The following is a 27,668-nucleotide window of genomic DNA, read 5'->3' as shown; positions in this document are numbered from 1 at the left end:
TGCCAGCGCTACCACCTCCTCCGCTCGGCCCCGGTCCCCGTGCGGCCCGGCCGGCCCGCGGGGCGCGGAGCCGAGGTCCGCGGCCGGCCGCATGAAGGACTGCGAGTACCAGCAGATCAGCCCCGGGGCCGCCCCGCCGCCCGCCTCCCCCGGGGCGCGCCGCCCCGGCCCCGCCGCGCCTCCCGGCCCGGGCCCCGGGCCCCCGCCGCCCGCCGCCGCGCCGCGCTGGAGCAGCAGCGGCAGCGGCAGCGGGAGCCTCGGCCGCCGCCCGCGGCGCAAGTGGGAGGTGTTCCCGGGCCGCAACCGCTTCTACTGCGGCGGCCGCCTCATGCTGGCCGGCCACGGCGGCGTCTTCGCACTCACGCTGCTGCTCATCCTCACCACCACCGTCCTCTTCTTCGTCTTCGAGTGAGTTCCGCGGCGCCCCCCAACCCTCCCCGTCCCCGCCCCCCGAGGTGCCCCGTCCCCTCCGGTCCCCGTTGCCTCCTGCCGCTCACCTCACCTTCCCCAGGCCTTGATGGACACTCCAGCTCCTCTGGTCGCCTGCCGGGCACCCCGTCTCCTCTACCACCTCCCCGACTCTCCACCCTTTGCAGCACCTGCCAGGCACCCTCCTTTCCCAGCCCCTCCTTGGCCGGCATCTTCCCTGTGCCTCTCAGAGTCTGCCCTCGGGCCTCTCCCGTCTCCTTGCTTATCCCCCATCTCTCCTTCCTGGTCCCCTCCAACCCTCCCAGACTCGGCATCTCCCCCTTGCCCATGTGGATCATCATCTAAGCTGGTCCCCTCCGTCCCTGCCAGCCGCCTCATCCCTGCCCCTCCCTTAGTACCCCCTCCTTCCCTGGCACTCTGCCTTTGCCAGCTTCTGGCCAGGAACACCGCCCTCCCCGTGTCTCTCCAGGACGCCCATCCTTTCTGCCTTCTTGGAAGCTGCCCCAGGCCTCTGCAGTTCCTATCCTAGCCTCTGGACTGTCTCTTGCCACCAGCTTCTTTCTGACCCCTCCAGACATCTTATCTCTGTATCCCTTCCAGACAACTTCTGAATGTCTTCCTTGGCCTCTGGCTATATACTCTCACCTCCAGTTTCCCCAGCCATCTTCCCTATTCCCTCCAGGGTCCCCTAGTCATCTCTCTACTCTCAGACTCGACCCCCTAACTTTCCCCTCAGTGGTTCTCACCCTAGACCCTCATCTTTGGGCCTCTCAGACCTCCCCTTTCCCCTTCTGCACCTTCCTCATTTTCTCCAGAGCTTTCTGCTCTTCCCTCTCCTCCTGTGGTCCCCCCAGACATCTCCCAGGCCCCTGCCCCCGCCTCCTGACTTCCTGGCTTGCTTCTCTTCCCAACACTCCAGAGCACCTTCTGGCTGGTTCCATGGCAGGAACAGCTGTAGCGCCTTGTTATTTTTCACGAGTTCGAAGTATTTCTGTGTGACAGGTCATATTTGTCTCCGTGGGCGTTTGACCTCTTCATGTCCCCAGTGACCCAGGACTGGCCCACACAGATTCTCCGTTTTAGGGATGGAGGAAGGGACGCGTGTCCCTTTACCAGGTCACATCTTTGAATCAGAAGTTTTCCACTGTACGCTTGATCTCCAGCTTGAGCCACCTCTCCCTGATTTCCTTGCGTGCACACACACTCGGGCTGCGTGAGTCCCACCTCTCCCTAATTTCCTTGCATGCACACACACTCGGGCTGCGTGAGTCCCACCTCTCCCTCTTCTGCTGCCCACCCTTCTTTGTGGTCTTACTCAGTTACCCAGGTGGTCGGGAACGCCATCTCTGCAGCCCGCGAGCAGGTTCAGATTTCAACTCCACCAGGCATTAAGTGAGTGACTTTGGGGCATCACTTTGCTTCTCAGATCTCAGTTTCCGTATCTATAAAGCAGGATTTATGACATTACCCATCCCTTCAGGGTGTCACGAGATGACATGAATCTAGGCAGGTAAGCTTTCAGCTGGTAATAGGCGTTTAGAGCTGGCTGCTGCTATTACTTGTCATCACCAGAAAACCCTTCCCAAGGGCCCTGGCTGGGCTGCCACAAAGACAGGGGCCCCCAGGTACCCTTTCCAGTTGCCAGGCCCTGTTTCTGCAACCTTGGGCTTCCCCTTGAAGCAAGGTGAAGACTTTCTACAAATTAGATTCTCCCTTTCAGCTTGCCTTTCTGACTCAGGGTGGGTTAAAAAGTTCTGCAATAATGAGCAAGCAGAAGCTCTGGGGAAGCTCCACGGGTCCCCAGCACGGCCCCTGGGCTGAGTTTCAGATCCACCTCCTTGGGCCGGCCCATGTGGGTCTTTTGAAAGAGTATTTTCCAGCCTCCCTCGGGCTCCACCAGGCCCTCCCAGCCAGGGCCCTAGCTGAGGCAGGAGGAGGTGGTGCTTGCTCAGCCTGGCCCCTGTGACCCTGTAGTGTGGGATCTGGTCCGTTCAGAAGCAGGACTTCCTCTGGACTGGGGGGATGTCTTCACGGGTGCCAGGCTTGTCCCCAGAGAGGGAGGGGCAGCGAGGACTTCTGGGTTCCAGGAGGGCTGGTAGAGCATCTCCTCTTTGTCTCTGCTCCTCCTCACCTGGGCTGGTGGCGTTGGCAAGAAGGTTTGGGTTCGGGCCCAGAGCTCACCTGGGCCTGGACTGGGGTGGGGGCTCGGTGGGGGCCCCGGGTAGGGGAACGCTGTTGGTGAGGGCCTGGAGGGTAAGAGGACTCTCCCAGGGCTCTCAGCAGGGACCTTTCCTGCTGTGAATGGTGTTCTCTTCTGTTGGGTTGGGTGCATTATTGCACAGGCGTCCCAGCTTCTGCCCTGCTTCCTGCCCCACGCAGCAGCCAGAGGGCTCCTTTAATTCCACGTCAGATCTGAATATCCCGTGGCTCTCTAGATAAGAGCTGGAGCCCTGGTGATGGCTTCCTCCCTGTCCCCTCTCCTCCCACTGTCCCCTGTGCCCTCCCTCCCAGGCACAGTGGCCTCCGTGTGCGCTCCGACCTCAGGGCCTTTGCATGGTTTGGGATGTTCTTCCTTTAGAGAGCCACCTGGCTCCCTCCCACACTTTCTCCTGTCCTTCCCTGACCATCCCTATAACAGAGGCAGCTGCACCCCAGCCTCCTGCCACCTCTGCCCTGACTTATTCTCCAAAACATTTACCTCCATCCGACATACGGTACTTATGCTTTGGTTAGCTTCCTGCCTTTCTCTATGGGAACAGGAATTTATTCTCACTGTTGTACCCACAGTGCCAAGAACGGGGCTTGGTATGTAGTAGGCACTCGATACAGTAACTATTTTACAGTACAATAGAAAATACATGTATTTGTTGAATGAAATGGACAGAGCATTTGCTGGGAGCCTGGAGACCCCCATCCTGCTGTTGCCTGGCCAGATGACTTGGGATCTGCCCATGGGCTTTGGGGTCCTCCCTCAGTAAAACCAGGCGGCCAGAACTTGCTGTCTCTGAGGGCTCTGCAAGTCTCAGACTTCAGGTCTTCTCCGTCTCCCAAGAAGTCTAGTTGTACATGAACTTTTCTGAGTTGTCATGTGGGTGACACGGAGGGCCCAGCTCTGTTTGAGGCTCAGGCCCGGGGACCGCTGATGTGTTTGGAGCAGCACGTGGCCCCCTGGGAGCCCTTGGTTTTGGCAGTCTCTGCTCCTCAAGGGAAGGGCCTCTCTGGAGGCCAGACCCTCCGACAGCGGAGGCTCCAGAAACTGTAGATAACCCACAGGTTTGTTCCTGCTGCTTCGCCGGCTCCTGGAACCTGGGCTGACTCAGGCCTCCCAGCGGCCAGTCATCCCCAGATAGTAGTTTCTCAGCCCGCCAGGGGCCACCCTGGCCCTGGGAGGGAAGGCCACGCAGGACGGTAGTTAATACTATAGGTGGGCCTCAGCATTAGACCTGTGCGCGGGCTGTTTGTTGGGGCTCACCGGGGCCAGGGGGCCTGGCAGAACCGAGCGGGGATGCCGGTCTCTGGGTGACAGTGGCTGGACCAGGCTCTCCCCTCAGCCCCCCTTTACCTGGCGGACCCAACTCATTCAGGTTCTAGCCCAGGCTTTCTCTCCTCCAGCCAGTCTTTCCTAACTGTTCTGCTACTTCTGTCTTCCCCATTATACAGGCTACACCCTGTGTGGCAATTCTTTGTTTACGTATCTGTTTTCCCCACTAGACTAAGCCTCATTGAAAGAGCAGGGGGACTCTTGTCTTCCTCACAAGCAGCCATTATCCCTGCTGCTTGTTAAAGGTATTGCCTTTAAGACTGGAATTATGTTAGTCGCTCAGTCGTGTCTAACTCTTTGCGACCCCGTGGACTGTAGCCCACCAGGCTCCTCTGTCCATGGGATTTCCCAGGCAAGAATACTGGAGTGGGTTGCCATTTCCTTCTCCAGGGGATCTTCCTGACCCAGGAATTGAACCCCAGTCTCCCACATTGCATGTGGATTCTTTACCACCTGAGCCACCAGGAAGACGGAAAAGACCTCAGTAAACACATGTGGAGTGACCGAATAAATGCGTGAACATCGTCATGGATGAGTCATCTCAGGTGACAGTCCAGTTCATTGGTGGCGCCTGCCTGAAACTCTGTGTGTAGAAGGATTCGGAGGTTGCAGCCAAGTGCAGGGGTTGAGTGCCAGGACCTATTGGTCACGTCTGCCAGGTGCTCAGGGAGAAAGTGCAAGGATCAATTAGTGATGTCTGCTCTAGGCACGGAAGGGCAGGGCGGAAGGACATAAAGGCGTGTGGCCGCACTCACCCAGGGGCCGTACCTCTGCATCCGTTCAGGACCATGGGGTGTTTGCTGGGATGACAGCGCCTGCCTGGAGCTGCAACCCTGTGCCCCAGGCAGCCCCCGGGGTATCTGCTCACGCCTCTCTCCCTCTCTTTTTCCAGCTGTCCTTTTTTGGCCCGCCACCTGACCCTCGCCATCCCCATCATTGCTGCCATCCTGTTTTTCTTCGTCATGAGCTGCCTGCTGCAGACAAGTTTCACCGACCCTGGAATCCTGCCCCGGGCCACGGTCTGTGAGGCAGCTGCCCTGGAGAAACAGATCGGTGAGGCTCCTGCTCCAGCTGCGGCTGTGTCTGCAAACTGCGCCTTCCTTGATTTGAGAGGAGGCCTGATTTTCTCTTCCCACAGTGTGCTAGGCCCTGGGGGTCCAGGGACGAGCAGGGCCAGCTGGAGCTGATGCTAGAGTGCAAGCAGCAGAGGATAAGCAAGTGAGCGGATAAGCAAGAAATACCTGCATGGGAGGGCTGGTGTTGACAGCCAGATAGTCCTGAGTACTTACAGGAGGCTGGGCTCTGTGTTCACCTCTTTATATGCATGATCTCATGTAATCCTGCAGTAATCCCGTGAGACAGGTGCTGTTGTTATTCTCCTTTTACTGATTGATTACCTTGGGTCTCTCGGAAGTTAAGTAAATGGTCACAAGTCACACAGTAAGTGGAAGAGCCCAAATAGGACCCTAGGCACTCTAACCAGAACCCCTGCTTTTAAAAATTCATACGCACTTATTCATTCAATCATCAAACATTTACTGAGCCCCTACTACGTGCCAGACACCATTTCTAGATACAGTAGCAAACAAATCCGATGATAATCCCTGTCTTCTTGGAGCTGACATTCCAGTGGGAGGAGAAAGACAGTTAGCAAATATCTAGGCTACGACACAGAGAAGAAGGAAGCTTGGGGAGGCAGGGGGAGAGCTGGGGGGAGGGTATACAATTGTATAGGGGGGTGGATGCCTTGTGAAGCAGCTGATACCCGAGCAAAGACACGAGGACCTGCAGAGATGAGGGGTTGAGCCGCTGCCGCTGTCTGGGGAGAGCTCGCTGGGGTGGGGAGTGGGCTGGTCTAGATGAGATGGTCAGGCCGGCCCTCGGGAGGAGGTGGCCTTGAGATAAGCCAGTCACGTGTGGCCTGGACACAGTAAAAGCAAAAGCTGGGAGCGGTGAGCAGACTGGTGTGTTTGAGGGACGGCAGGAAGGCCGGCATGGCCACAGAGGACCTGTGCCGCCAGCACCCAGGTGGCCCTTGGCCTCCCAGAGCCGCTGCACAGGTTGCCCCCCCAGGTGGCCGGGCACCGCCGCAGCCAGGGCCTTAATCTCAGCCTGCTCCACCCTGGCTCCTTCCTGCTGAGCAGTGACGTGGATGGTTGCACACCTCGGGGGTTTCCGGTCCGTGGTTGGCTCCTTCCTCTAACAGGGTGACTCTCAGACAGACTTTTGAATAAACGCCCAGCTGCCTCTGAAGAGCCATGGCAACCCCGCGAGGGGCAGAGCCCTGCGGCATCTGTCCTGGAAGTCGGTCCACTGATGCTCTGGAGCAGCTTGGGGGGGCATGCTCACCCATGCCTGTCTGTTCTTTGTCTCCTTCCACTGCCCTGGCCTGTCCTCGGCCACACCCTCCGTTGCCTTTTTCCCCAGCCTGCATCCAGCTTCCTTCCTTCCTTCTTGCACCCCTGGGCCCTTGTCACTCAGCCTCCCGGTGTCCGCCGTTCCAGTGTCCCAGATCTGACCCGGCAGCTGGTTGCGGGCAGCCCCGTTTCTCCTCCCTTCAGGTCGGGGCTAATGAGGCCGGATTAATGTCCAACTCAGTCTGGGCCGCAGAGGCCTGGCTGCCTGGCACCCTCCGGCCTCTCCGTGAGCTGTTTGGGTCGTACTGACAGGAATAATCCCCAGGTTCAGGGAGAGCCTGACTGTGCTGAGTGCATCCCATCCTTTATTCCCGTAGATCCTTGCAGCTGTGAGGCTGGCTGTGCCGCTGCGGAAACTGAGGCAGAGGGTCCCATGGCCCCGGAGCCTCGGCTCCCAAACCCTGTGTTTTTCCTCCTGGGATCGCGGCCGGGACACGTCCTGGTCTTCCACGCCATGTGCTGTTTGTTCTTAAGTCTCAGTTCAAGTGTCTGGGAACCCTGTGTGACCCCAGTGGGGCCATACCTTTGTAGTAGCTTCCCAGAGTGCCTCGTCCTTCCGGCTTGGCCCTGGGTCGTTACAGAATCGTCAGGCAGGCCCAGCAGTCTTTCCTGGGTGGTGAGTGTGTTGTTCACTTTGTCTGCACGTGGGGGCTGAATGCACCAGCCTCTGTGAGGCCCTCCTCGCTTCCTTCAGTGACCAGTGGAAAGACAGTTGGAATGTCTCCCAGTTAGATGTCATCGGTTTGGCCATTCATGAGTCAGTTCTGTATGCTGACTCCTGACTGCCGGGAGAGGAGGCACGGAGGTGGGGGTTGGGGTGCGAAGCTGATGTGAACCCTCCCTCTGGGGGTCTCCAGGCTTGCTCAGTCCCCGGGGGAAGCCCCGTCTGGCCGCCACAGGTGAGATCGGGTGTTGGAAGAGGATAGAAGGAACCAGGAGTGTCTTCTGCTGAGAGGTTTCAGGGAGGCTTCCTGGAGAGGTGCCCTGAGCCAAACCCTGAGGTGTGAGTGGACTTCAAGCACAGGAAGGTGTGTGAGGGGAGCTCCCCCCCCATCAATGGGGCCCGAGGAGAGGACAGTGGGACAAAGGGGCCGGTGTGGATGCTGAGCAGGCGGTGTTAGCTGGACACGGATGCTTCAGATAATTTGGAGCATGGGGTGGAGACAGTTTTGTGGACCCCTGAGCGTCAGGGTTGGAAACATCCCTTTGAGATCAGTTCCCTAGCCTGGAAGGTGGCATCTTTGGGGCCTTTGAATTCTGAACTTGAGCTGGAGGCTTCTCCTCAAGGTGAAACATATTTTCTTTAAAAGGACTAACATCACTGAGCCTTTTTACAAAATGTTTATTTACTTTTTATCGATTGATGATTGCCTTGCAACATGGGTTTGATTTCTGTCATAAATCAACATGAATTAACCACGGGTGAACTCTGTCCCCTCCCTCTGGAGTCTCCCTCCCTCCTCTCTAGGTTATTACAGAGCCCAGTTTGAGCTCCCTGAGTCATACGGCAAATTCCCACGAGCTGTCCCTTTAGCGGTGGTCGTGGAGAGGGTGGTGGCCGCAGCAGCACCCAGAGCTGTGGAGCAAGTCATGGCCTGTGGTGTCCCTGAGCCTTTTCGAGAAGGTTGGGGGCTGACTCTGAGGCAGGTGAAGTTGTTTATATAAACATGAGCTGGTCACTGGGGACCTGCACCCATGCAGACAGTGTGATCCTCTCGCTTTGGCCCCATAGACAGCAATTCCAGCCGCACAGGATCTGGTTCGAGGGTTCACACCCTCTAAGGACCGTCTGGGGTGGGGTGGCCAGCGCCTCACAGTTTGCCCGGGACGGTCCCTGTTTTAGCGGTAGATGTCTGGGGAAACCCCAGAGGCTCAGGCCGACGGCGGTGGTGGGCCACCCTGGTCTGAGCCCCTGAGTTGACAGCCGGTGAGACCGGCATCTGGACCGCCTGCAGGCTCTGGGCAGCTGGAGAAGGGGTAGGAGGTGGCAGCATTGCCCCTGAAAGCCCCTGGTGTGATGGGAGGTCATGGAAACACCCAAATCCGGGTGATAGACACTCTCCTAGCCACGGTTACAGCTCACACGACAGAAACAAGCTGCCTCTCCCTCCGCCGCCACACGGCAGGTCACAAACCACATCCTGTCTGTCTCCAGGATGTCTCCCGTGGGGGTCCTTCTGAAGCCCACTGCCCCGGGGAGGACAGCTCATTGTCCACCCCGCTGGCTCAGTGCTCCACCGGCCGCTCTCCCTTCGGTCGCAGTCTTCTCTCCAAGATCCACGTTAGACCCGGCCCCCTGCCCCCAGCTCAGAACGTGGGCCGCCCCCAGTGCCCTCAGCCCTGTTTCCGGAAGATCGGCCATTGACGTACAACCTGAGTGGTTTTGCCCTTTCAGCATCTCACCTTGGTACCCTCCTTTCTTTAGAGTTTTCCAGTAAATGGCTTGCTTTTAAATGTATTTTTCCATTGGAAAATGTGTATCACCCCTGTTAGCAGAAGCCACTTGTTCCAAGTAGAAGATTATCTTAAGGACAAAAGCGTAACAGGGTTACAGAATCCTTGGTGGTCACAGTTGCCTGTGGAAAGCGGTTACTTTGAGGCCTGTGACGATCAGGCCTGTGAGCTGAGACCTTGCCCTGATGGAGTCAAGGCGTGAAAGAGAATTGAAACTGGGAATGCCTTTTCTCATCACGTGATTCAGGGCTGCTTAGTGTCATGACCCGGAGACACACCGTCCCCCACCTTCCTGAAAGCTCACCCCCTGAGGCACACTGGCCTTCAGAACCAAGGTGGGCTCGGGGCCACCCTTCCCTCCTCACCTCCTTCCACTCCGCGGCTCCCCAGCCACACTGCACACTCTTGCCTTGGCTCCCGGGGTCCCCTCTGCTGCCGTGTTCTGCCCCCACCCGCATGAGCCTGAGGTCTCACTCTTTCCCGTTTTCCCATCCAGTGCAGCTTCTTCATCCCTTCTTGCTCTCTTTTCTTTTAAATGTTTATTTTTAAATTTATTTGTGTATTTGCGCCAGGTCTAGGTTGCGGCACGCAGGATCTCTGTTGCCCCTATTGGGATCTTTTCACTGAGGCTTACGAGCTTGTAGTTGCAACATGGGGGATCTTAGTTCCCCACCCAGGGATCGAACCTGTATCCCCTGCATTGCAAGGTGGATTCTCAACCACTGGACCACCAGGGAAGTCCCTCTCATTGCTTTCTTGAATGCTGCCTCTTGTCCCCTGCCCCACGTATTCCACTCCGTCTTCTCATGGTGTTGAGTGCAGACACTGGTAACAGCGTTGATTGACCATCCCTGGGTTACATCTTTCCATTTCTCATTGGCATCATCATCTGACAAGGTCGAAACTGCCATCACCCAGCGAGGAGGCTGAGGCTCAGGGAGGTTGAGCAACTTCCTCCAAATCACAGGCTAACGAGGGGCCAGGCCAGGTTTCACAATAAGGTCACGCTGGTCCCAGAGTCACTGTACTTGACTCAGTGCCTCCTGCGCTGACTCTGTAATTATCCACTGCTCCTGCTCACTCTGCCCCCAGGCCAAGCTCTTCCTGTATCCCCAGGCCTGCCAGGAAGCCTGCCTGTGGCAGGGGCTCCATAAGGAACAGAACTGGTCAGGCAGAGATTGCAATGACCTCAGTGCTCACAGCCTGGCCGCCCTGGCTGACATCAAGCCTGGGAGCTGGGCACCCACAGCTGTTTCCTCCGCAGGTGGGGCAACGGGAGGGCAGCATCGGGGCCCAGCAGGGCAAGTAGAAGTGCTCGGTCTCCCCTCCTAACACCTCCTCAGTAGCTCATGGCCAGCCCCAGGGGCCTCCCTGCTAGCCACGGGGTTTTGGTTCAGCCCTAGCCATTCAGGCTCACTCTGCAGAGCTGGGGCTGCGTGTCTCTGGAGCTTGGGTTGGGGTGAAGAGACCCAGAGCAGGCCCTCGGTCGAGAGAAAGGTGTAGGAGATCCATTTCCTTCTCCCAGCCCTTTAGCGAGAAGGAGCCTCCCACTCATTACCACGTCCGGGGGGGCTTTAGTTTCCCACCTGGGGGTGCCATTTTTACTTCTTGGGGCAGAGCCTGCACCAGACGGAGCCCCGGAGGAGATCTTAGATTCCCGCAGGGCAGGGATAGCCTGTCTCATTACTGCTGCTTCATTCATTTCTGCAACAACTGTTTTCTGCGCTGAGTAACAATGCAACCACGTTTGACTCACCTCTGGGTACTTAGCCCTATCTCCCTTACCCGCCACCCTGGGCCTTGTACAGTAACTTGACATCACAGATGCTTGTGTCTGGAAGAAGGGACAGATGAATGCCCTGGAGGACAAGGGTTCTAATTTCAGCCCCACCTTGTACTGTTGGAGTGAAGTGGATAAAAGTCAGGCACACATCCCAGCCGGGTGTTTGGGTAGAAGTGAAACAGGGAATGTGCACTCGCTTTGAAAGTGGTTTTCCTCTGCTGAAAGTGAAGAGGCTTGAGCCTTGTGGTCGGCGTGGGTAGAGGCCTTGGCTCTGGGCACTAACAAGTTACCACTGGTGATGGGTGCCAGGAGGAATGGGGTTGAGGAAGATTCTGAGGCCAACTCCAGGGCGGTTATTGGTCAGCACTGTCTGACCTGAGAAAAAGCAAACAGTTGCTTGTCTTCCCCTACTCCACGTGGGGCTCCCCTGTGTAGCAGCACGCCCACAAGGCCTCCTTTGCCCCGTCTAGGACCCTGCAGTTGGTGACCTTACTCAGCATCTGGGTGGCACCCTTGTACCAGTGTGGCCCTTTTTTCTTCTTCTCCACCTTCAGCTCCCAGCAGCCTGAAGACGCTGGGTGCACAGAGCCTCACTTCCTCTTTCTCAGAGTTCTAGAGAGGAGGAGGCCTGGCTGCTGGAGGCCAGAGCATACAGGCAGGAGTTCTCTTCCTGCCCTGGGGAGAGGTGTGGGCACCCCTGTGCCCTGGGAGGGCCTCTGGGAATCCAGTGAGGGGTCCAGTAACTTTTCTCTTGGCCTCTGAAGAGGGTCTGTGGCTGTTCTTCACTCACAGCTGGGTTGTGTTGTCAAGTCTCTTCATAAATCAGTTGTTTGGAATATAGTGTTCCGTAGAAACAACACCAGTAATAGTAATGGCTAGTGTTCATTAAGCTCTTGCCAGCTGCTTGACACTTCGCTAAACCCACTTGATGAATTCTCGCCTGATCTCCTAACAGCACTAGGAGGTGGATTCGATTATGGCCCATTTTCTTTTGCAGCAGATGAGGGCACAGAGAGGTTAAGCAACTTGACACACAACACAGCTAGTAAGCGTCTGGGCCAAGATTCGTATCCACGTGCCTGTCTGGCTCCAAAGCCTGTATCCAAGTCTGGGAGACACCAGTGGGCAGGGGCAGGTGCTGGGACCTAGGGCCTGAGGAACAGGATTATGGTTGAGTTTGCAGCAGTATCAACAGCTTTGGGAGGAGCTGGGGGGTTCTATACCCTACGTGTCACAGCCTGAGCTGTTTGTCAGGACTGAGGCTCCTGTGAACCCAGTGCTGTGCTCAGGGCTGCCCTCCCAGCCTCTCACTCAGCCCTCACCATGGCTCTGTGAGAGTGAGACAGTCTTGTCTCCATTTTATGGATGAGGAAACTGAGGCTCAGAGAGGTGAAGGGACTTCCTAAAGTAGCAAGTGACTAGCAAAACCAAGGTTCAAACCCAACGTTTCAGACTCCAGGTCCTGTGCCTTGCTTGTTATTATTGTTCAGTTGCTCAGTCGTGTCTGACTCTTTGTGATCCCATGGACTGCAGCACGCCAGGCTTCCCTGTCCTTCATCATCTCCCAGAGTTTGCTCAAACTCATGTCCATTGAGTCAGTGATGCCATCCAACCATCTCATCCTCTGCTTGCCCTCTTCTCCTTTTGCCTTCAGTCTTTCCCAGCATCAGGGTCTTTTCCAAATAAGTCACCTCTTCGCATCAGATGGCCAAAGTATTGGAGCTTCAGCTTCAGCATAAGTCCTTTCAATATTCAAGAGTTGGTTTCCTTTAGGATTGACTGGTTGGATCTGCTTGCAGTCCAAGGGACTCTCAAGAGTCTTCTCCAACACCACAGTTCAAAAGCATCAGTTCTTCAGCACTCAGCCTTCTTTATGGTCCAGCTCTCACATCCATAGATGACCACTGGAAAAACCATAGCTTTGACTATATGGACCTTTGTTGGCAAAGTAATATCTCTGCTTTTTAATACACATCTAGGTTTGTCATAGCTTTTCTTCCAAGGACCAAGTGTCTTTTAATTTCATGGCTACAATCACTGTTTGCAGTGATTTTGGAGCCCAAGAAAATAGTCTGTCACTGTTTCCATTGTTTCCCCATCTGTTTGCCATGAAGCGATGGGACCAGATGCCATGATCTTCGTTTTTTGAATGTTGAGTTTTAAACCAGCTTTTTCATTCTCCTCTTTCACTTTCATCAAGAGGCTCTTCAGTTCCTCTTTGCTTTCTGCCATGAGGGTAGTGTCATCTGCATATCTGAGATAATTGATATTTCTCCTGGCAATCTTGATTCCAGCCTGTGCTTCATCCAACCCAGCGTTTCGCATGATGTACTCTGCATATAAGTTAAATAAACAGGGTGACAGTATACAGCCTTGATGCAATCCATTCCCAATTTTGAACCAGTCTGTTGTACCATGTCTAACTGTCGCTTCTTGACCGGCACACAGATTTCTCAGGAGGTAGGTAAGGTGGTCTGGTATTCCCATCTCTTTAAGAATTTTCCAGTTTGTTTGACTGTCATCCACACAGTCAAAAGCTTTAGTGTAGTCAATGAAGCAGAAGTAGGTGTTTTTCTGAAATTCTCTTGCTTCTGTGATCCAACGGATGTTGGCAATTTGATCTCTGGTTCCTCTGCCTTTTCTAAATCTGGCTTGTACATCTGGAAGTTCTCAGTTCACATACTGTTGAAGCCTAGCTTGGAGGATTTTGTTCATGACCTTGCTGGCATGTGAAGTGAGTGCGGTTGTGTGGTAGGTTGCACATTCTTGCTGCTCCTCATGAAAACAGCTGTTGTAAGTACTTACCAGGGCTTCCCTGGTGGTGCAGTGGTAAAGAACCCGCCTGCCAATGCAGGAGACGCAGGTTCGATTCGATCCCTGGGTCGGGAAGATCCCCTGGAGTAGGAAATGGCAACCCACTCTGATATTCTTGCCTGGGAAATCCCATGGACAGAGGAGCCTGGCAGGCTACAGTCCATGGGGTTGCAAAGGGTCAGACACGACCGAGTGACTGAGCGCACACGTACATACTCACTGAGTGCCAGTTCCTTGACCTGTACCCTTGCTGATCCTTTCCATTCTTCAAGGTGGTCGTCATTATTTGTCTGCTTGGACAGATGCAGGTTCACAGAGATTAAGCAGCTTCCAGAGGGCACCAGCTCCAGGTGGGAGGGTCAGGGCGTAAACTGCAGGCCCGCCTGTGTCTCTGCCCCTTGCCTGCTGCCTCACAGGTCCTAGGCCCCAGGGCTGCCTGTTGGTCCCACTGTCTCTGCTCTCAAGCGATGTAGTGTCCAGCTGGGGAGACAGTGTACGCACACAGCAGTCCTGTCACAGCTCAGCACGGGGTCGAGGGCATGTCCTGTGCTGTGTGTGAGGCTCCTGTGGTCAGAGAGGCTGCTGCTGAGGCCCAGTGAGTCCTGGTGAGCAGAGAGAAGGGAGGCCCGGCTGGGTCATGGGGGGCAGGAAGCCAGGGCAGAGTGGCGGGAACAAAGCTGGAAACGGAGGTTGAACACAACTGTGGAGGGCCCTGATATCAGGACGAGAAGTTTACCTTTATCCTGTTTTTTTTAGGGGAGGCCAGTGAACGGTTTCTGAGCTGGGAAGTGACTTGAAAGGGGTTATTTAGGGGAATGTGATGGTGAGTGCAGGGCAGGTTAAAAGGCAGCGGGATTGGGAGCAAGAGTCTTTTGGGGGTACTGTTCGGTAATACGGGCCTGGGCTGGGATGGGGGTTGGGAGTGGAGAGGGATGGTGATGAAGAAAGAACTTGACCAGACCTAGTGACTGGCCAGGCCCAGATGAAGGAGAAGGAAGGGTCTGCCCGGGGAACTCCAGACTGGGTTCCCCTGGCTCAGTCACTCACCGGCTGTGGGACCTCGGACAAATCCCGTAACCTCCCTGGGCCTCTTTCCTCATCTGTGAGCTGAAAGAGTGAGAGCAGCGGCATCGGGTATCTGCTGGGGACCGGGGACCGTGTTACATGCTGTTTGAGGTGCCTCGTGGCCCTTGGATTGTGCCATCAGGAGAAATAAGGAACCGGGCAGGGAAGAATAACACTCATTGTGGCAATTGCAAATTTACAAAAAGACCTCAAGCCCAAGCTTCAGGAACTTGGATTCACATCGTGATTCTGCCACTGTGTGGCCTTAGGCAAGTCACTCGCCTCACTGGAAAGGCTCCTAAACGGTAGCCTGGACATTAAGATGGTAACTGCCCCTCCGGAGATGTTGAAGAGGAGAATATATGCAAGCGCTTAGCGCACTAGCACTCGGTGACCTGTTCTCATTCCCTTCTTTCTCTCCGTAGTTCTATGAGCTGATAATAACAGTGCACACTTTTTTTAAAAATTCATTTTTATTTGGCTGGGTGGGGTCTTAGTTGCAGTATGTGGGATCGTTGTTCTGTCGTGTGAGATCTTTCATTGTGGTGCACGGACTCTCTAGTCGGTGGCGCGCAGGCTCACGGTTGTGGCGCGCAGGCTTAGTTGCTCTGTGGCATGTGGGATCCAGTTCCCCGACCAGGGATGCACCTGTGTCCCCTGCGTTGCAGGGTGGATTCCTAACCACTGGACCCCCAAGGATGTCCCCCAGTGTACACTTCTTAAGCATTTGCTTTGTGCTGCTTCACGTGCATTAACTCATTTAATCCTCACAATAGCCCTATGGGGTAAGTACCCTTACTCCCATTCAGTGATCAAGGAAACAGAGGCAGAGAGGTTAAATGATCTGCCTTGTCACACATCTCGTAAATGGCATCATCAGAAGAAACCCAGCTAGTAAGAGGTGCAGCTAGAATTCATGTCTCATCCTCCCTGTTATTCCCATTTTACAGATGATAAAACTGAGAAAAATTCATTTGACTGCAGCCTCACACACAGCCTGTGGCAAAACTGAGTTTCAGAGTATGTTTGTTCGCCTCAAACCCCCTGCCTTGACCATACTGCCATTACTAAGGAAGAGATGCTTAGACGTTTAGCTCCACTTTAAACACGCCACAGTTGAGGTGGTGGAGAGACAGCCTAGCAAAAGTCTCTGGTAGCTAAGAATGTGAGACACGAATCCGGTTCATTGATACGTGCCAAGCGCCTAGAATAGTGCCTGGCACATGGTAGGCACTCAGTAAGTAGTCACTGGAGCAAGTGGCCAAAGTAGAGGTATTATCGGGGAGTCAATCTCGTTTACTGGCTGGAAACATAGCCAAGGGCTGGGGATCCCAGGCACCCCTGGGACTCAGAATTCCATCTGGGAAGGAGCCGCTGCTCTGGGGAGCACTGGTCCTCTTGGCCTGGGGCACCAAGAGGCTCCCTAGGTAGCTCTATGGGTTTTGATCTAGGTTCAGCACCCTGTTCTGCCAGCAGACCCAACATGTGACTTTGGACAAGTTACTTTCTGTTTTCTTTTTCCTTTTTCCTAGGCTTTTACTGAAGTATAACGGGCTTGCCAAAAGTGTACAACTCATAAGTGCTCTGTTTGTTGAGGGTTCACAGTGGGAACACACACATGTAATTAGCACACCCAGACCAAGAAGCAGTGGTGGAGCCCGCCTTGTTCCCCTTTCCAGTCTCTGTCGCCCCCCGCCCCCGCCCCGCAAGGATATCCATGGTCCTGGCTGTTAACACCATAGATTACGGTTACCTGTTTGTGAGCATTTTGTGCACTTACGCATTTGTGAGATTCATTCATATTGTTGTGTATAATTAAGGATCATTCGTTCTCACTGCTGTATAGAATGCTGTTGTGTGAATATACTACAGTTTTTTTCTCCATTCTACTACTGATGGGAGTTCGGGTCGTTCCAGATTTTGGCTATTTTGAGAATTGTTGCTAAGAACAGTCTTGCACTTGGCTTTGGTGCACGTCAACTCATGTGCATTTCTGCTGGGAAAACACCTCTGAGTGGGACTGCTGGGCTGCACATGCTGAGCTTTGGTAGTTAGTGCAGAACTGTTGTCTAAAGTGGTCAGATGAGATTTTGAGTTGCTGTACATTTTTGCCAACACTTGAGATATACATATATATATATTTTTTTTCATGTTCACCATTCTGGTGCATATGTACTGGTAGCATATTGTGGTTTTAATTTGCATTTCTCTGATGACTAATGAGTATGAGCACTTTTTCATGTGTCTATTAGCCATTTGAACAGCTTCTTTTATGAAATGCCTGTTTGAATCTTTTGTCCGCGTTCAGATTGAGCTGTCTGATTTTTTTCTTACTGACTCATAGGACTTCTTTATAGACTCTGGATACACATCCTTTGCCCTTTGTCAGATAAACATACTGCACATATCTTCTACTACTCTGAAGGTCGTATTTTCATTCTCAATAATCTCTTTAGATGGACAGGAGTTCTTAATTGTGATAAAATGCTGTTTATCAAATTGTTTTTTTATGATCAGTTCCTTCGTGTCTTATTTAAGAAATCTTTGTCTATTCCAGAGTCATGAAGCTGTTCTGTTTTTCTTTTTTTTAATCCAAAACGTTTTGTATTGAGCACCGTAGTCCATCTGGAATTGAGTTTGTATTAAGTGGGAGGCAGGCTTACAGTAATATGTGTGCTCAGTCGCGTCCAACTCTTTGTGACCCCGTTGACTGTAGCCTGCTAGGCTCCTCTGCCTGTGGAATCTTCCAGACAAGAATACCGGAGTGGGTAGCCATTCCCTTCTTCAGGGGATCTTCCTGATCCAGAGATCAAACCTGCGTCTCCCACATTGCAGGCAGATTCTTTAATACTGCACCTCCTGGGAAGCCCTTCTGACAGTCACATTTCCCCCCCCCATTTGTGTATCCAGTGGATCCAGCATTGTTTTATCAGGAAGAGACCATTTTCCTCCTTGGCCCTGTGATGTTGCCTTTGTCCTGAATCACATGATCATATACATGTTAGGCCTGTTTCTGGAGTCTGTTCTGTTCCACTGGTCAGCATTTCTCCCCTTTTACCCAAACCCAGCTGTCTTAAGTACTAAGGCTTTATCATAAGTGTTAATGTCTTGCTGTATAAGACCTGGCTTTGTTCTTCAAGAGTGCCTTGGCTATTCCTGGCCCTTTGATTTCTATATGAATTTTAGAATGAGTTTGTTGATTTCCGCACACACACACCCACAAACCCCAACTGGGATTATATTGAATCTAAAAATTAATTTGGAGAGAATAAATTGTTTTCTAATACTGAATCTGCCAATCCATGAATATCATGTATCTCTGCATTTCTTTTTCTCTTAAAATTTTTATTATGAAAAATTTCAAATGTTCAGAAAAGTGGGAAGAATTAGTATAACAAATTTGTATAAATTCACCATCCAGATTAAATCGTTGTTACTAGTGTGTCATATGTGTCACACAAACATATATGTCACGTTAAACCATTTCATAGTAAATTATACACATAGTAAAATATACACTTACCCCGTAAATACTTCAACATGTATCTCCAAGGTTTAAGGATACCCTGCTCCATAATGACAATTCCATTATCCCGTCTAGGAGAATTCATGGTTCCCAGATTTTTAATCTATAGTCACTTGTTCCCCCTTGCTCCCCAACTTTCTTCTGTTGCTGTGTTTTGTCTTGTTTTTTAATAATTTTATTTATTTATGTTTTGGCCATGCTGGGTCTTGATTGCTCCGCGGGCTTTTCTCCAGTTTCAGAGAGCAGGGGCTGCTCTCTAGTTGGGGTGCGTCTCATTGCAATGGTTTCCCTCGTTGCTGAGCACAGGCTCTCGGGCCCACGGGCTTCAGTGGTTACGGCTCCCAGGCTCTGGAGCACAGGCTCAGTAGTTGTGGCTCATGGGCTTCGTTGCTCCGAGGCATGTGTGATCTCCCTGGATCGGGGATCGAGCTTGCGTCTCCTGCACTGGCAGGCAGATTCTTTACCACTGAGCCACCAAGGGAAGCCCCCTGTTTTGTTTTGTTTTTGAAAACAGGATCCGTTCTAGGATCAAGCATTGCACTGGTTTCTATCTCTTAAATCTTTAAATTTAGAAGCATCTCCCTTCTCCTTTTGTAAGCGACACTGACTCTTAAAAAATTCTTTCTTAACTGGAGCAGAGTTGAAATGCAGTGTGACACTGGCATTCGTCAGGGAGCAGGGCAGTGCTTGCAGGCGCCACACACCCTGCGTCTGACTGCTTCCTCATAGCGTGCTCTCACTGTGTCCTCTGTCCCTCCTGGAAACCAGAACTCAGATCTAGGCTTGTTTGAAAGAAAGTGAAAGTGTTAGTCGCTCAGTCGTGTCTGACTCTTTGCAACCCTGTGGACTGTAGCCTGCCGGCTCCTCTGTCCATGGGATTCTCCAGGCAAGAGTACTGGAGCGGGTTGCCATTCCTTTCTCCAGGGCATCTTCCTGACCCAGGGATCGAACCCAGGTCTCCTGCATTGCAGGTGGATTCTTTACAGTCCCTGGTGGGTCAGACGATAAGGATGCAAATAAAGCTCGCTGGGATGTTTAGATGCAGATGAAGCTCACTAAGCCTTCCCAGGTCTCCCTCCCTGAAAGCCCTTCCTGAAGTGGCACGTGAGCAGGGGTGTGAAGCTTCTCCACAGCGCTTGACAGCAAGTCTTGGTGGGTGGTCACAGCTCTCGATGCCCTCGGCAGCCATCTTGCCCTAATGTTTGTCCCCCCAAAGCAGCTTCCCTGAAGCTTCTCTCGTCCTGGCCAGGCAGTACTGGCTCCCCCCTCCCCGGACGGGGCTTAGCCATCCCCCATCTGTCTCTCCTCCCCTTCTCAGACAACACAGGCAGTTCCACGTACCGGCCACCCCCTCGGACCCGGGAGGTGATGATCAACGGGCAGGTGGTGAAGCTGAAGTACTGCTTCACTTGTAAGATGTTTCGGCCGCCCCGCACCTCACACTGCAGCGTCTGCGACAACTGTGTGGGTAAGTGGGAGGCAGCAGAGGGGGGCGCGGGCAGTCCTGAGAGGGATGGAGCCCTGGAGACCGGGAGTCGCTTGTGGGGGGGCGGGGGCGTCTGGGCAGGAAGTCTGGTTCCCTCAGATTTGCTCTGACTGAGGAGGGGCTGCAGGGAGGGGCCCTGAATGTGACCAGTGGTATCGCAGCTTCAGCCCAGGGTGGGTGGATTCCTCCCCCAGCTCTGAAATGGACATAGAGACGCCTTGGTTTGGTCCTCAGCAGGTCCAGGATCCAGAGTCTGGAGCATGACATTCTAGACATGTGGCCCAGGGCCAGCTCTGCTGAAAGTCCTGGGTTTTGGACTGACAAGAATCTGGGAACCGAGGAGTTCATGCCAGTGAGGTAGAGAGGGTGGAGCTGGGATTGGAAGCTAAGCTCCTGACCCACGACTGCCGTGGTTGTTGGGGAGCCAGAGACTGTCTCGTCCCCTCTCGCCACTCTCTGGAGGCCCAGCAGCTCAGACAGGGACCCAGGTGTGCCTCTGGGAGGGTGTTGTAAGGGAGAGGCTCTGCGAGAGGACCCAGGTGAGCTGAGCCATGGTGACTGTGCACAGTCCCCAGGGCGGTGAGCTCATGACGCTAGCTCAGCACTCCCTGAGCAGGGGAGCCGGGGGAGCACCCGGACAGCAGGCCGAGAAATGGGTGACTCAGTGGGTGTCGTTCCTCCCTGAGAATCTGCCCCACCCACCCTCTGTGAAGGGCGCTGGCCCGGTGTAGGCCTGCGTCAGGCTTGTGACCTACATTCCCACAGGGGACTTTTCACCTGCCTGGGCGTGACCCCACCCCTGGGACACAGTGCTGGTGTGAGCTCAGCCCTCTGACTAGGCCTCCAGTGCCGCTTCTCCACAAGTTATAGCGGGCCCGCCCCTCCCCGGTCCTCTGTTCTAGAGCTAGGGAGCAGGGGTCATTGGTTGTTGCCAAGGGGCCAGGATCGTAGGCAGCAAGTCCTTTCTGTGGGTCTTCTTCATGCCAGACTCTGCCAGGCCCTGGGGTTCGGCCCAGGCCCTCTCATGGAGCTCACAGTGGAGCAGGGGTTACAGTTGTGCTTATTGTGTTTGGTCGCGTCCGACTCCTTGCGACCCCACACACTGTAGCCCACCAGGCTCCTCTGTCCATGGAATTTTCCAGGCAAGAATACTGTGGGGGATCTTCCTGACCCAGAGATCGAACCTGCATCTCTTGCATTGGCAGGCGATTCTTTACCACTACGGCACTTGGGAAGGGGTTACAAGCCAACCTGCTAATTGTAAATAAACATATAAACCCATGTAGGCAAAGTGCTGCAAAGGACAAGTGCCAGGGAAGTGGGGCAAATAACAGGGGCCTCACTCTCCTCTGAGGTTGAAGGAGAACTTTCTCAAGGATGTGGCCTTGCAGCCAAGACACAGAGGAACCGGCAGGTGAAGGGCCAGAGGCCAGGAGTGTCGAGGAACTGAGAGTTGCATGTGGACAGGGTGAGGGGGTGGGGTCACCCAGCTGTGGCGGGAGGCCTTAAACCCCCGGCGCTGACCTGCCTCCCTGGCCCTTCCAGAACGGTTTGACCATCACTGCCCCTGGGTGGGCAACTGTGTGGGGAAACGGAACTACCGCTTCTTCTATGCATTCATTCTCTCCCTCTCATTCCTGACGGCCTTCATCTTCGCCTGTGTGGTCACCCACCTGACGCTGCGTGAGTTAGGGGTGACGGAGGGGGGTGGGTCAGGGCTAAGTGGGAGGGCCAGGGGCAAGCTCAGCCAGCTCAAGGGACCGTGGTCGCTGTCCCTTGAGCCATGCCCTCTCCTGTCTCTTCCTCCCCAGGCTCTCAGGGAAGCAACTTCCTCTCCACTCTGAAGGAGACACCAGCGAGATATCCTTTGTCGGCAAGGGGGAGCCCTGGTGGGACCTGAGGCCCCTTCCCTGAGGCGGGTCCCCACACCACATCCTGTAAACAGAGGGCAATGGGATAGAGCTGATGTTTGTCCTCTGGAATCCAGCGTGCCAGCTGCTCCTGTTCACCCCCAAGCTAGAGCCCATTCTGAATGGGCTGTTGTGGGGCCAGAATTGCCAGGAACTCCCAGGAGCACAGCCCCCTGAGATACCCAGCTCTCTGGACTGTGCCCTGTCCGTGGCTCTGGTATTTGAAACCCTCAGTTCCCTCTTCCGTCCATGACCCTGGGCTTGTCCTGCCCTGTGGGGGCTCTTGGACCCTCCTTGTGGCCCAGGAGAGGATCTGCTGAGATTATAGACGGTTACAAACTTACCTCCCTTCCGGGGGAGTAGCTGCACAGAGGGATGGGTGAGAGAGGCTGGTGAGGGAGGCTCCCAGCCCCGGTCCCGTGTGGGTCCTTGACTGCGCCGCTCACCGTGCTGGAGTTGGTGATCTGCTTCTTCTCCATCTGGTCCATCCTGGGCCTCTCAGGGTTTCACACTTACCTCGTCGCCTCCAACCTGACAACTAATGAAGATGTGAGTAAAGGCTCGAGCAGCAGCTCATCCCTGGGCCAGATCCTGGGATGGGGGCAGGGCTGAAGGAGCCTGGGCAGCCACAGTGCAGCCCTGACCCCCAAACTTCTGGGAAAATGCAGGCAGAGAGGCGAGGTAGCCCAGCATCTCCCTCCAGGGCTCAGGGCTGGGCTCTGGGAGACCCTGGGCAGGCCCCGAGGTTGCTTTCTCCCTAACCCCACCAGAGCAGCACTGACCCCATTGCTATACACTTGGCCGGCTCATTACCATTTCCAGAGTTCTTGCAGTTTCCATCCTCTCTTTGGGTCCTTTTGCCTCCGAGCTGAGTGACTTGCCCCAGGTCACCAGCTGGAAAGGGACAGAGCCAGGGTTGCACTCGGAAGCTCAGGCCCATCACGCTGTCCTCGTAGACAACAGCGATTCCACTGTTCTCAGGGAGTCCTGGGGCTCTCTGAGGCATCCTTAGTGAGGGGGGCGGTCAAGAGAGAAGCCTGAAGCTCCATTAGCCTCCCCACTCCCCCTGCTGCCTTGTAGATCTCTACCAACAAACCTTGTCTGTTGGAGCACCCACTATGTGCTGAGCCCTGGGCCAGACCTGACCCCTCCCCTCCCATCCTTCCAAGCAACAATAAATGAGAGCATCTGTCCCAGGGCTGGCATCTAATATTGCTCAGAGGCCCATGGACCAACGGAAAATACGTTCCTTGACCTCAGCCTGTCATTTGGAGAAAGGAACTTAACAGGCATGACAGGGTATCACATGCTGGGTGATTGGTACAGAGCAGAAATGACATCAGCCAGCTTCTCCCAAGGTGATTTCCTGGGGGCTGTTTCTGCAGGATATCACTAGGGGTTAAGCAGAAATGGGCGTCATGGCCAGATACATTTGGAAGACTCCACGGTGCAGTCAAGCCGGTCTCCTTCACTGCTGGTCTCCTCAGTGCCTTTGACAGCCAGCTCCGTGGAGCTAGAGAGGGGCAGGGTTTCATCTCATGCTTCGACAGCGTTGCTAGAGTTCCCTGGTTTTCAAATGAGAACTGAGACTCAGAAACAGTGCTCTGTCCGGGGTCACGAGCAAGTCTGGGAGAACCAGAGTTCACAGCTAGGTCAGCCTGAGCCCTGGGCCCTTGCACTAGCCTCCTTCCTGGGTGGCTGGCAAGAGAAGGAATGATGCACCCCGAAAGCTTCCTCTGGAGGCATCTCTCTGGCTCTGCTCTGACTTCTGTCTTGGTCAGAGCCTCCTCTTCTGGGTGCCTCCCCGACACCCAGCAGACCCCCACATTCTCACGGAACGACTAAAGGGTAAAGGCACATTCCCTCCAATAGGCTAGCCAGAATTGGTTTCAGAATGTGCTGGTCTTCCCCAGCCTCTAGAAGGGGAAATGAAGGGAGTACTTGACTCAGAGCTCCTTCCTGCTTGCAGATCAAAGGCTCGTGGTCCAACAAGAGGGGCGGCGAGGCCTCTGTCAACCCCTACAGCCATAAAAGTGTTATCACCAACTGCTGTGCTGTGCTCTGTGGCCCCCTACCTCCCAGGTAAGCCAGGGGGTGTGTGTGGGAGGTCACAGGGCCTGGCCTGGCCAGTGTGTGCGTGTGGAGTGGGGTGGGGTAGCTCTGTGAGTCTCCTCTCAAAGAGGTTCTGGAATCACTGACCTCTCCACACCAAAGATGCCCTCCATCCGTCATCCCCTGCTGTGTGGCACTTGTCCCAGAAAGGAATTCAGTAGGGTTGTAATTTGTAATCCTGTGTGCTCATTGTAGAAAAAGTTAAGTACAAAATATCAGAAAGAGTATTAGATATCACATGTAATCTTACTCCTCAGGGATCAGCACAATGAATGCTCTGTCTACCTTGAGGCACTCTGCTGTCCGGTGCTGATGGCTGGACTGGGTGGAGCCTCATCTCCCTCCTGGTGGCTCAGCTCTGCGGGGAAACGCCCCATCTGTCCGGACACTAGGGGGCGCCAGATGTCCAGATCGGGAATTCAATTGGAAGCCGTGGGGGCAGGTTGGGGGTGGGGTAAGATTTCCTCACACCTTCCCCACCTCCTCCCGCCCAATATCCCATATGCCTGTCACCTATCCCGCCCCTGGGGAAAGGACAGTACGAACTGCAGGATCTCCCAATGCCCTTTCGTCCTTGCTCTTCTCGCCTGCAGCTTGGGAGCCCGACAGAAAGCCAGGCAGTTTGAATTAATAGTGGATAAATTCTGTGGCCCAAAGCCAGGTGTCCAGAGTACAGAGAGGGCCCTTCCAGAAAGGAAGGGTCTTGAGCCACCAACTGGAGCAGCCTTTCTAGGGCTGGGTCTTGCCTCGTCTGGGAGATGGACCCAGCTGTCCAGGCCCTGACCTGGAGCTGTGGTGTCAGGTAGGGCCCTCATGTGTCCCCCTCTTGTCTTTTGGAAGCCTGATTGACCGGAGGGGATTTGTGCAGTCCGACACCGTGTTGCCCTCGCCCGTCAGAAGCGACGAGCCAGCCTGCGGAGCCAAGCCCGATGCCAGCATGGTAGGAAGCCACCCATGAACTGGGCTCAGTACTTGCCACCTGCTGGCCTGTCTGCCCCTCCGCACTCACCTGCCACCCTCCACACCTGCCAGGACCTCCTCCCCATTCCACCCGAAGGGAAGCAGAGCCGCCCAAGACTGCTTGAGTCTTTTCGTATTTATTTCCCACCCTGCGTGGCTTTCCCCACACTGTGCCATGGCTGTACCCTCTGCTCCCCAGACCAGGCTCACACGGCCGGGGGCCCTAAGTTCCCCCAGCTGGTCAGTGGCAGGAGTGCCAGGAGAGAGAGGCCAGGGCCCCTGAGGCTGCCCAGCGGACCACGCCAAGCCTCTGCCCAGACGTGCCCTGAGTGAGTGAGGCTGCGGACTGAGTGTGCCGCCTCCCGGGTTGGGGAGCTGCTGGGCCCTGCTGAGCGGGGGTCCGAGGGGGTGAAGCCGGACTGAGAAGTCGGCTCCGGACAGCAGGCTGTCGGAGAGGATGCCTCTGGGGGCTGCTTGGGCGTCTGGGCCCTTCCTTCCTTCTGGGAGAGCCGTCGTTCTTTGTTCTGTTTTTGTTTTTGTATGGAGTCGGCCAGTAGACTAGAGCTGGGGCTCCAGGTAGAGAGGGCAGAGTTGGGGGTGGGTGGGAGGAGCAGCCTGCGTCAGAGGAAGCCATATCAGCCAGCCAGACACCCGAGACCTCAGCTCCTGCATGATTCCTGGGCGGCACACTAGGAAGGGGGAGCCTCGCCCCCCTCTGCCCACGGAGGGTTCTCCAAGGGCCCAACCTGCACCCCCCTCCACCTCCCTCCCAGGCCAGGTCTGGGGATGGGCAGGTTTTACTCATGCTGGCAATACTTGAAACGGGTTTATTAACGCTGGGTATTTTGCACAATTTTATAGACCTCTTTTCTACATAGCATTTTTTTTAATGGAAGAAAAAAGAAAAAGTCAGCCACATTGCTATCTTTGTAGTGCCAGGTGAAGGGTTATCAGAAGGCACCTTGGTTTTAATAAGTTTATTACAAGAGGCCTTCTGGCTGTGAGTGAGCGAGTGTGTGTGTGTGCACGTGTGGGTGCTCTTGTACGAATGTGGCTGGCTCCCACACCCCCTGGGTTGCCTCACTCTCTGCCATCGCCCTTGGGTGCCAGCCGGTGGTGGCAGCAGCAGGAGCAGCCTGAGCCGTGGGGACGGGGAGTGTGTGCATTGGTCACAGGAGACCCCTGGGCTCCTGCTGCAGTCCAGCCCATCCTCCTTGCCCCCCTCCAAGGACCTCAAACAGTGGCCTGGACTCGGCCACCCAGCCCCCAGGTCAGGCTTCCAGCTGGGACCTGCCCAGACAGGCTGGGGCCTGGTCAGCTGGATGGGGTAATGGCTGTGGGGAGTGGCTGCCTCGCCACAGCCCCTCCTCCGGGATCTGAGTATGGGACCCAGCCCCAGGGGCTAGAGCGTGGCCAACTGAGGGCCTCCCTCCAGGAAGGACCAGGGTGGGCTGAAACGAGTGAAGGTTGGCCTAAATCTGGGCCAGAAACTTAGACGATGGCCCTCCTCTCCTGGGAGCGACAGTTTCTTGTCACAATAGATAGGAAATTGTCCCTCTGTCCCCTTCCTTGGCCCTCTAAGAGGATCAAAGCCCTTGGAAAAGGACATAGGAAGTCCCCGCACCTTGTTCTTCCTTGCTCCAGAGGCTGGTGGGTCACAGGCAGCTGAGGAGTCACAGCCACCAGGAGTCCCCTCTGGGAGAAACCACTTCGCCCCAGCCTCAGGGCCCTGGGCCCTGCTGCAGTGGGAGTGAGGGGTGGGGAGGAAGCTGGCTAGAGGAGGGGACTCTGACCTGCCTTTTATTTAAGCCAGTTTTCTTTGTTCCTGCTTGTAATAAAATTTTTGTTTTTAAGAATTGATTTGCTTTGGTTTGGTTTTTGTTTGCTCTTTCTCTGCTGAGGCCCCAACTGGCAGCCCTCTGTTCTTTTAGCCAGACTTGGTCTTTCCTCTTCAGTTCAGTTTAGTCGCTCAGTCGTGTCTGACTCTTTGCGACCCCAGGGACTGCAGCACGCCAGGCTTCCCTGTCCATCACCAACTCCCAGAGCCTGCTCAGACTCTTGTCCATCGAGTCGGTGATGCCTGGGTAGACAGAAAGAGGGCAGGCAGCCCAGTGCTCCAGCTGAAGCTCTCTCCTGGCTGGAGTCTGCTTGCTGGAGGCCGAGCACAGAGGGCTATAGCTAGGCCCCCGCAGGCAGGGCAGAAAAGGCCATCTGGTCCTCTCTCCATCCCCTCTACTTTCTCTGGCCCTGGGGGCTTGCAACCCCTAAGTTCTTCTTTCTTTTCTGTCTTTCCACTCTGACCTCCAGTGACTGCTTAGCTAAGAAAATGTTTGTAAAGAAGTAGATTGCAGTTTGAGAGCCAGAGCCTCCCTGGCCCCCACCCCCGCCTGGGCAGCAGGGCCCCACCAGACAGCTCGTAACCCTGGCCCACCTCTCTGGTATCTCCCCCAGGAGGACACCTGTCAGGATTTTGCCATCTCCTGCACAGCCTGAGGGGAGCTAACAGGCCTCTTTGCAGAGGGTTAGCTGGTAAGACTGTATCTCCCCCGTCGGCCAGCAGCACTGCCCGCTCCCCTCACACACCATACCATCTTCATCGCATGCCTCGCCGCCCCCACGGGGCCCATTCATCTGTCTGGTGTGTGGTGCAGTGTGTGTGCTGGCGGTGGTAGGGCCCTCAGGACTGCCCCCCCATCAGCAGAAGGGCCGGGGCGTGGGCGCAGGGCTAGGAGCCGCCCCACCCTGGACAGAGGAAGTGGCTTCACGCAGAGCAGCTCTCCAGCTGGAGCAGGAGGTGAAGGGCGAGGTCGGGAGAGGATGGCACACCTGCCCTGGGGCGCTGGAGCCTGCTCTGGCGGGTCCTGGTGCGCAGGGGCCCTCGGTCACTAACTTGTGTCCTGGCTTTCTGTCCTGCTGAGCTTTTTCTCTCACCTGCCCGTTTTCTCTCCTGCTTGGTTGCCTGCTGCCCGAGCCTCGGCCCTTCTGTGGGGAAGACGCAGGTGCTGTGGCCACCCCTTCTCCCTGCCGGCCTCCTCTCTCCTCCCCATCGCGCTAACCCTCTCTCTTCTCCTCCTTTGCTGTCCTGCCCTGGATCTCCAGTGTATGCGGGGGCTTAAGGACCTCCTGAGGACCACTGCTCTCTGCCTCTCCAGGAGCGGCCTGGGGGGCGCC

General features: G+C 55.1%; 1 protein-coding gene across 1 annotated transcript; it reads left to right on the top strand.

Annotated features, from left to right (window-relative positions):
• On the top strand, window positions 1-26,357 carry ZDHHC18 (zinc finger DHHC-type containing 18). Its single transcript, XM_027519491.1, has 8 exons — window positions 1-408; window positions 4,863-5,023; window positions 19,348-19,497; window positions 21,061-21,198; window positions 21,327-21,375; window positions 21,872-21,974; window positions 23,395-23,507; window positions 24,378-26,357. The coding sequence occupies exons 1-8, from the start codon at window positions 92-94 to the stop codon at window positions 24,493-24,495; spliced, it is 1,149 nt and encodes a 382-aa protein (XP_027375292.1). The 5' UTR covers window positions 1-91; the 3' UTR covers window positions 24,496-26,357.
• The last annotated feature ends 1,311 nt before the right edge of the window (window positions 26,358-27,668 follow it).

Source organism: Bos indicus x Bos taurus, chromosome 2 (assembly GCF_003369695.1).
Source record: "Bos indicus x Bos taurus breed Angus x Brahman F1 hybrid chromosome 2, Bos_hybrid_MaternalHap_v2.0, whole genome shotgun sequence".
NCBI classification, from domain to species: Eukaryota; Metazoa; Chordata; class Mammalia; order Artiodactyla; family Bovidae; genus Bos; species Bos indicus x Bos taurus.
This window is presented reverse-complemented; position numbering and strand designations above follow the sequence as displayed.

Bases quoted from the DNA above. Each gene is read 5' to 3' on its own strand.
- ZDHHC18 (XM_027519491.1), top strand. From the start codon at position 92: ATGAAGGACTGCGAGTACCAGCAGATCAGCCCCGGGGCCGCCCCGCCG. The intron at 409-4,862 runs GTGAGTTCCGCG...CTCTTTTTCCAG, and splicing joins GTCCTCTTCTTCGTCTTCGA to CTGTCCTTTTTTGGCCCGCC. The intron at 21,975-23,394 runs GTGAGTAAAGGC...TCCTGCTTGCAG, and splicing joins ACCTGACAACTAATGAAGAT to ATCAAAGGCTCGTGGTCCAA.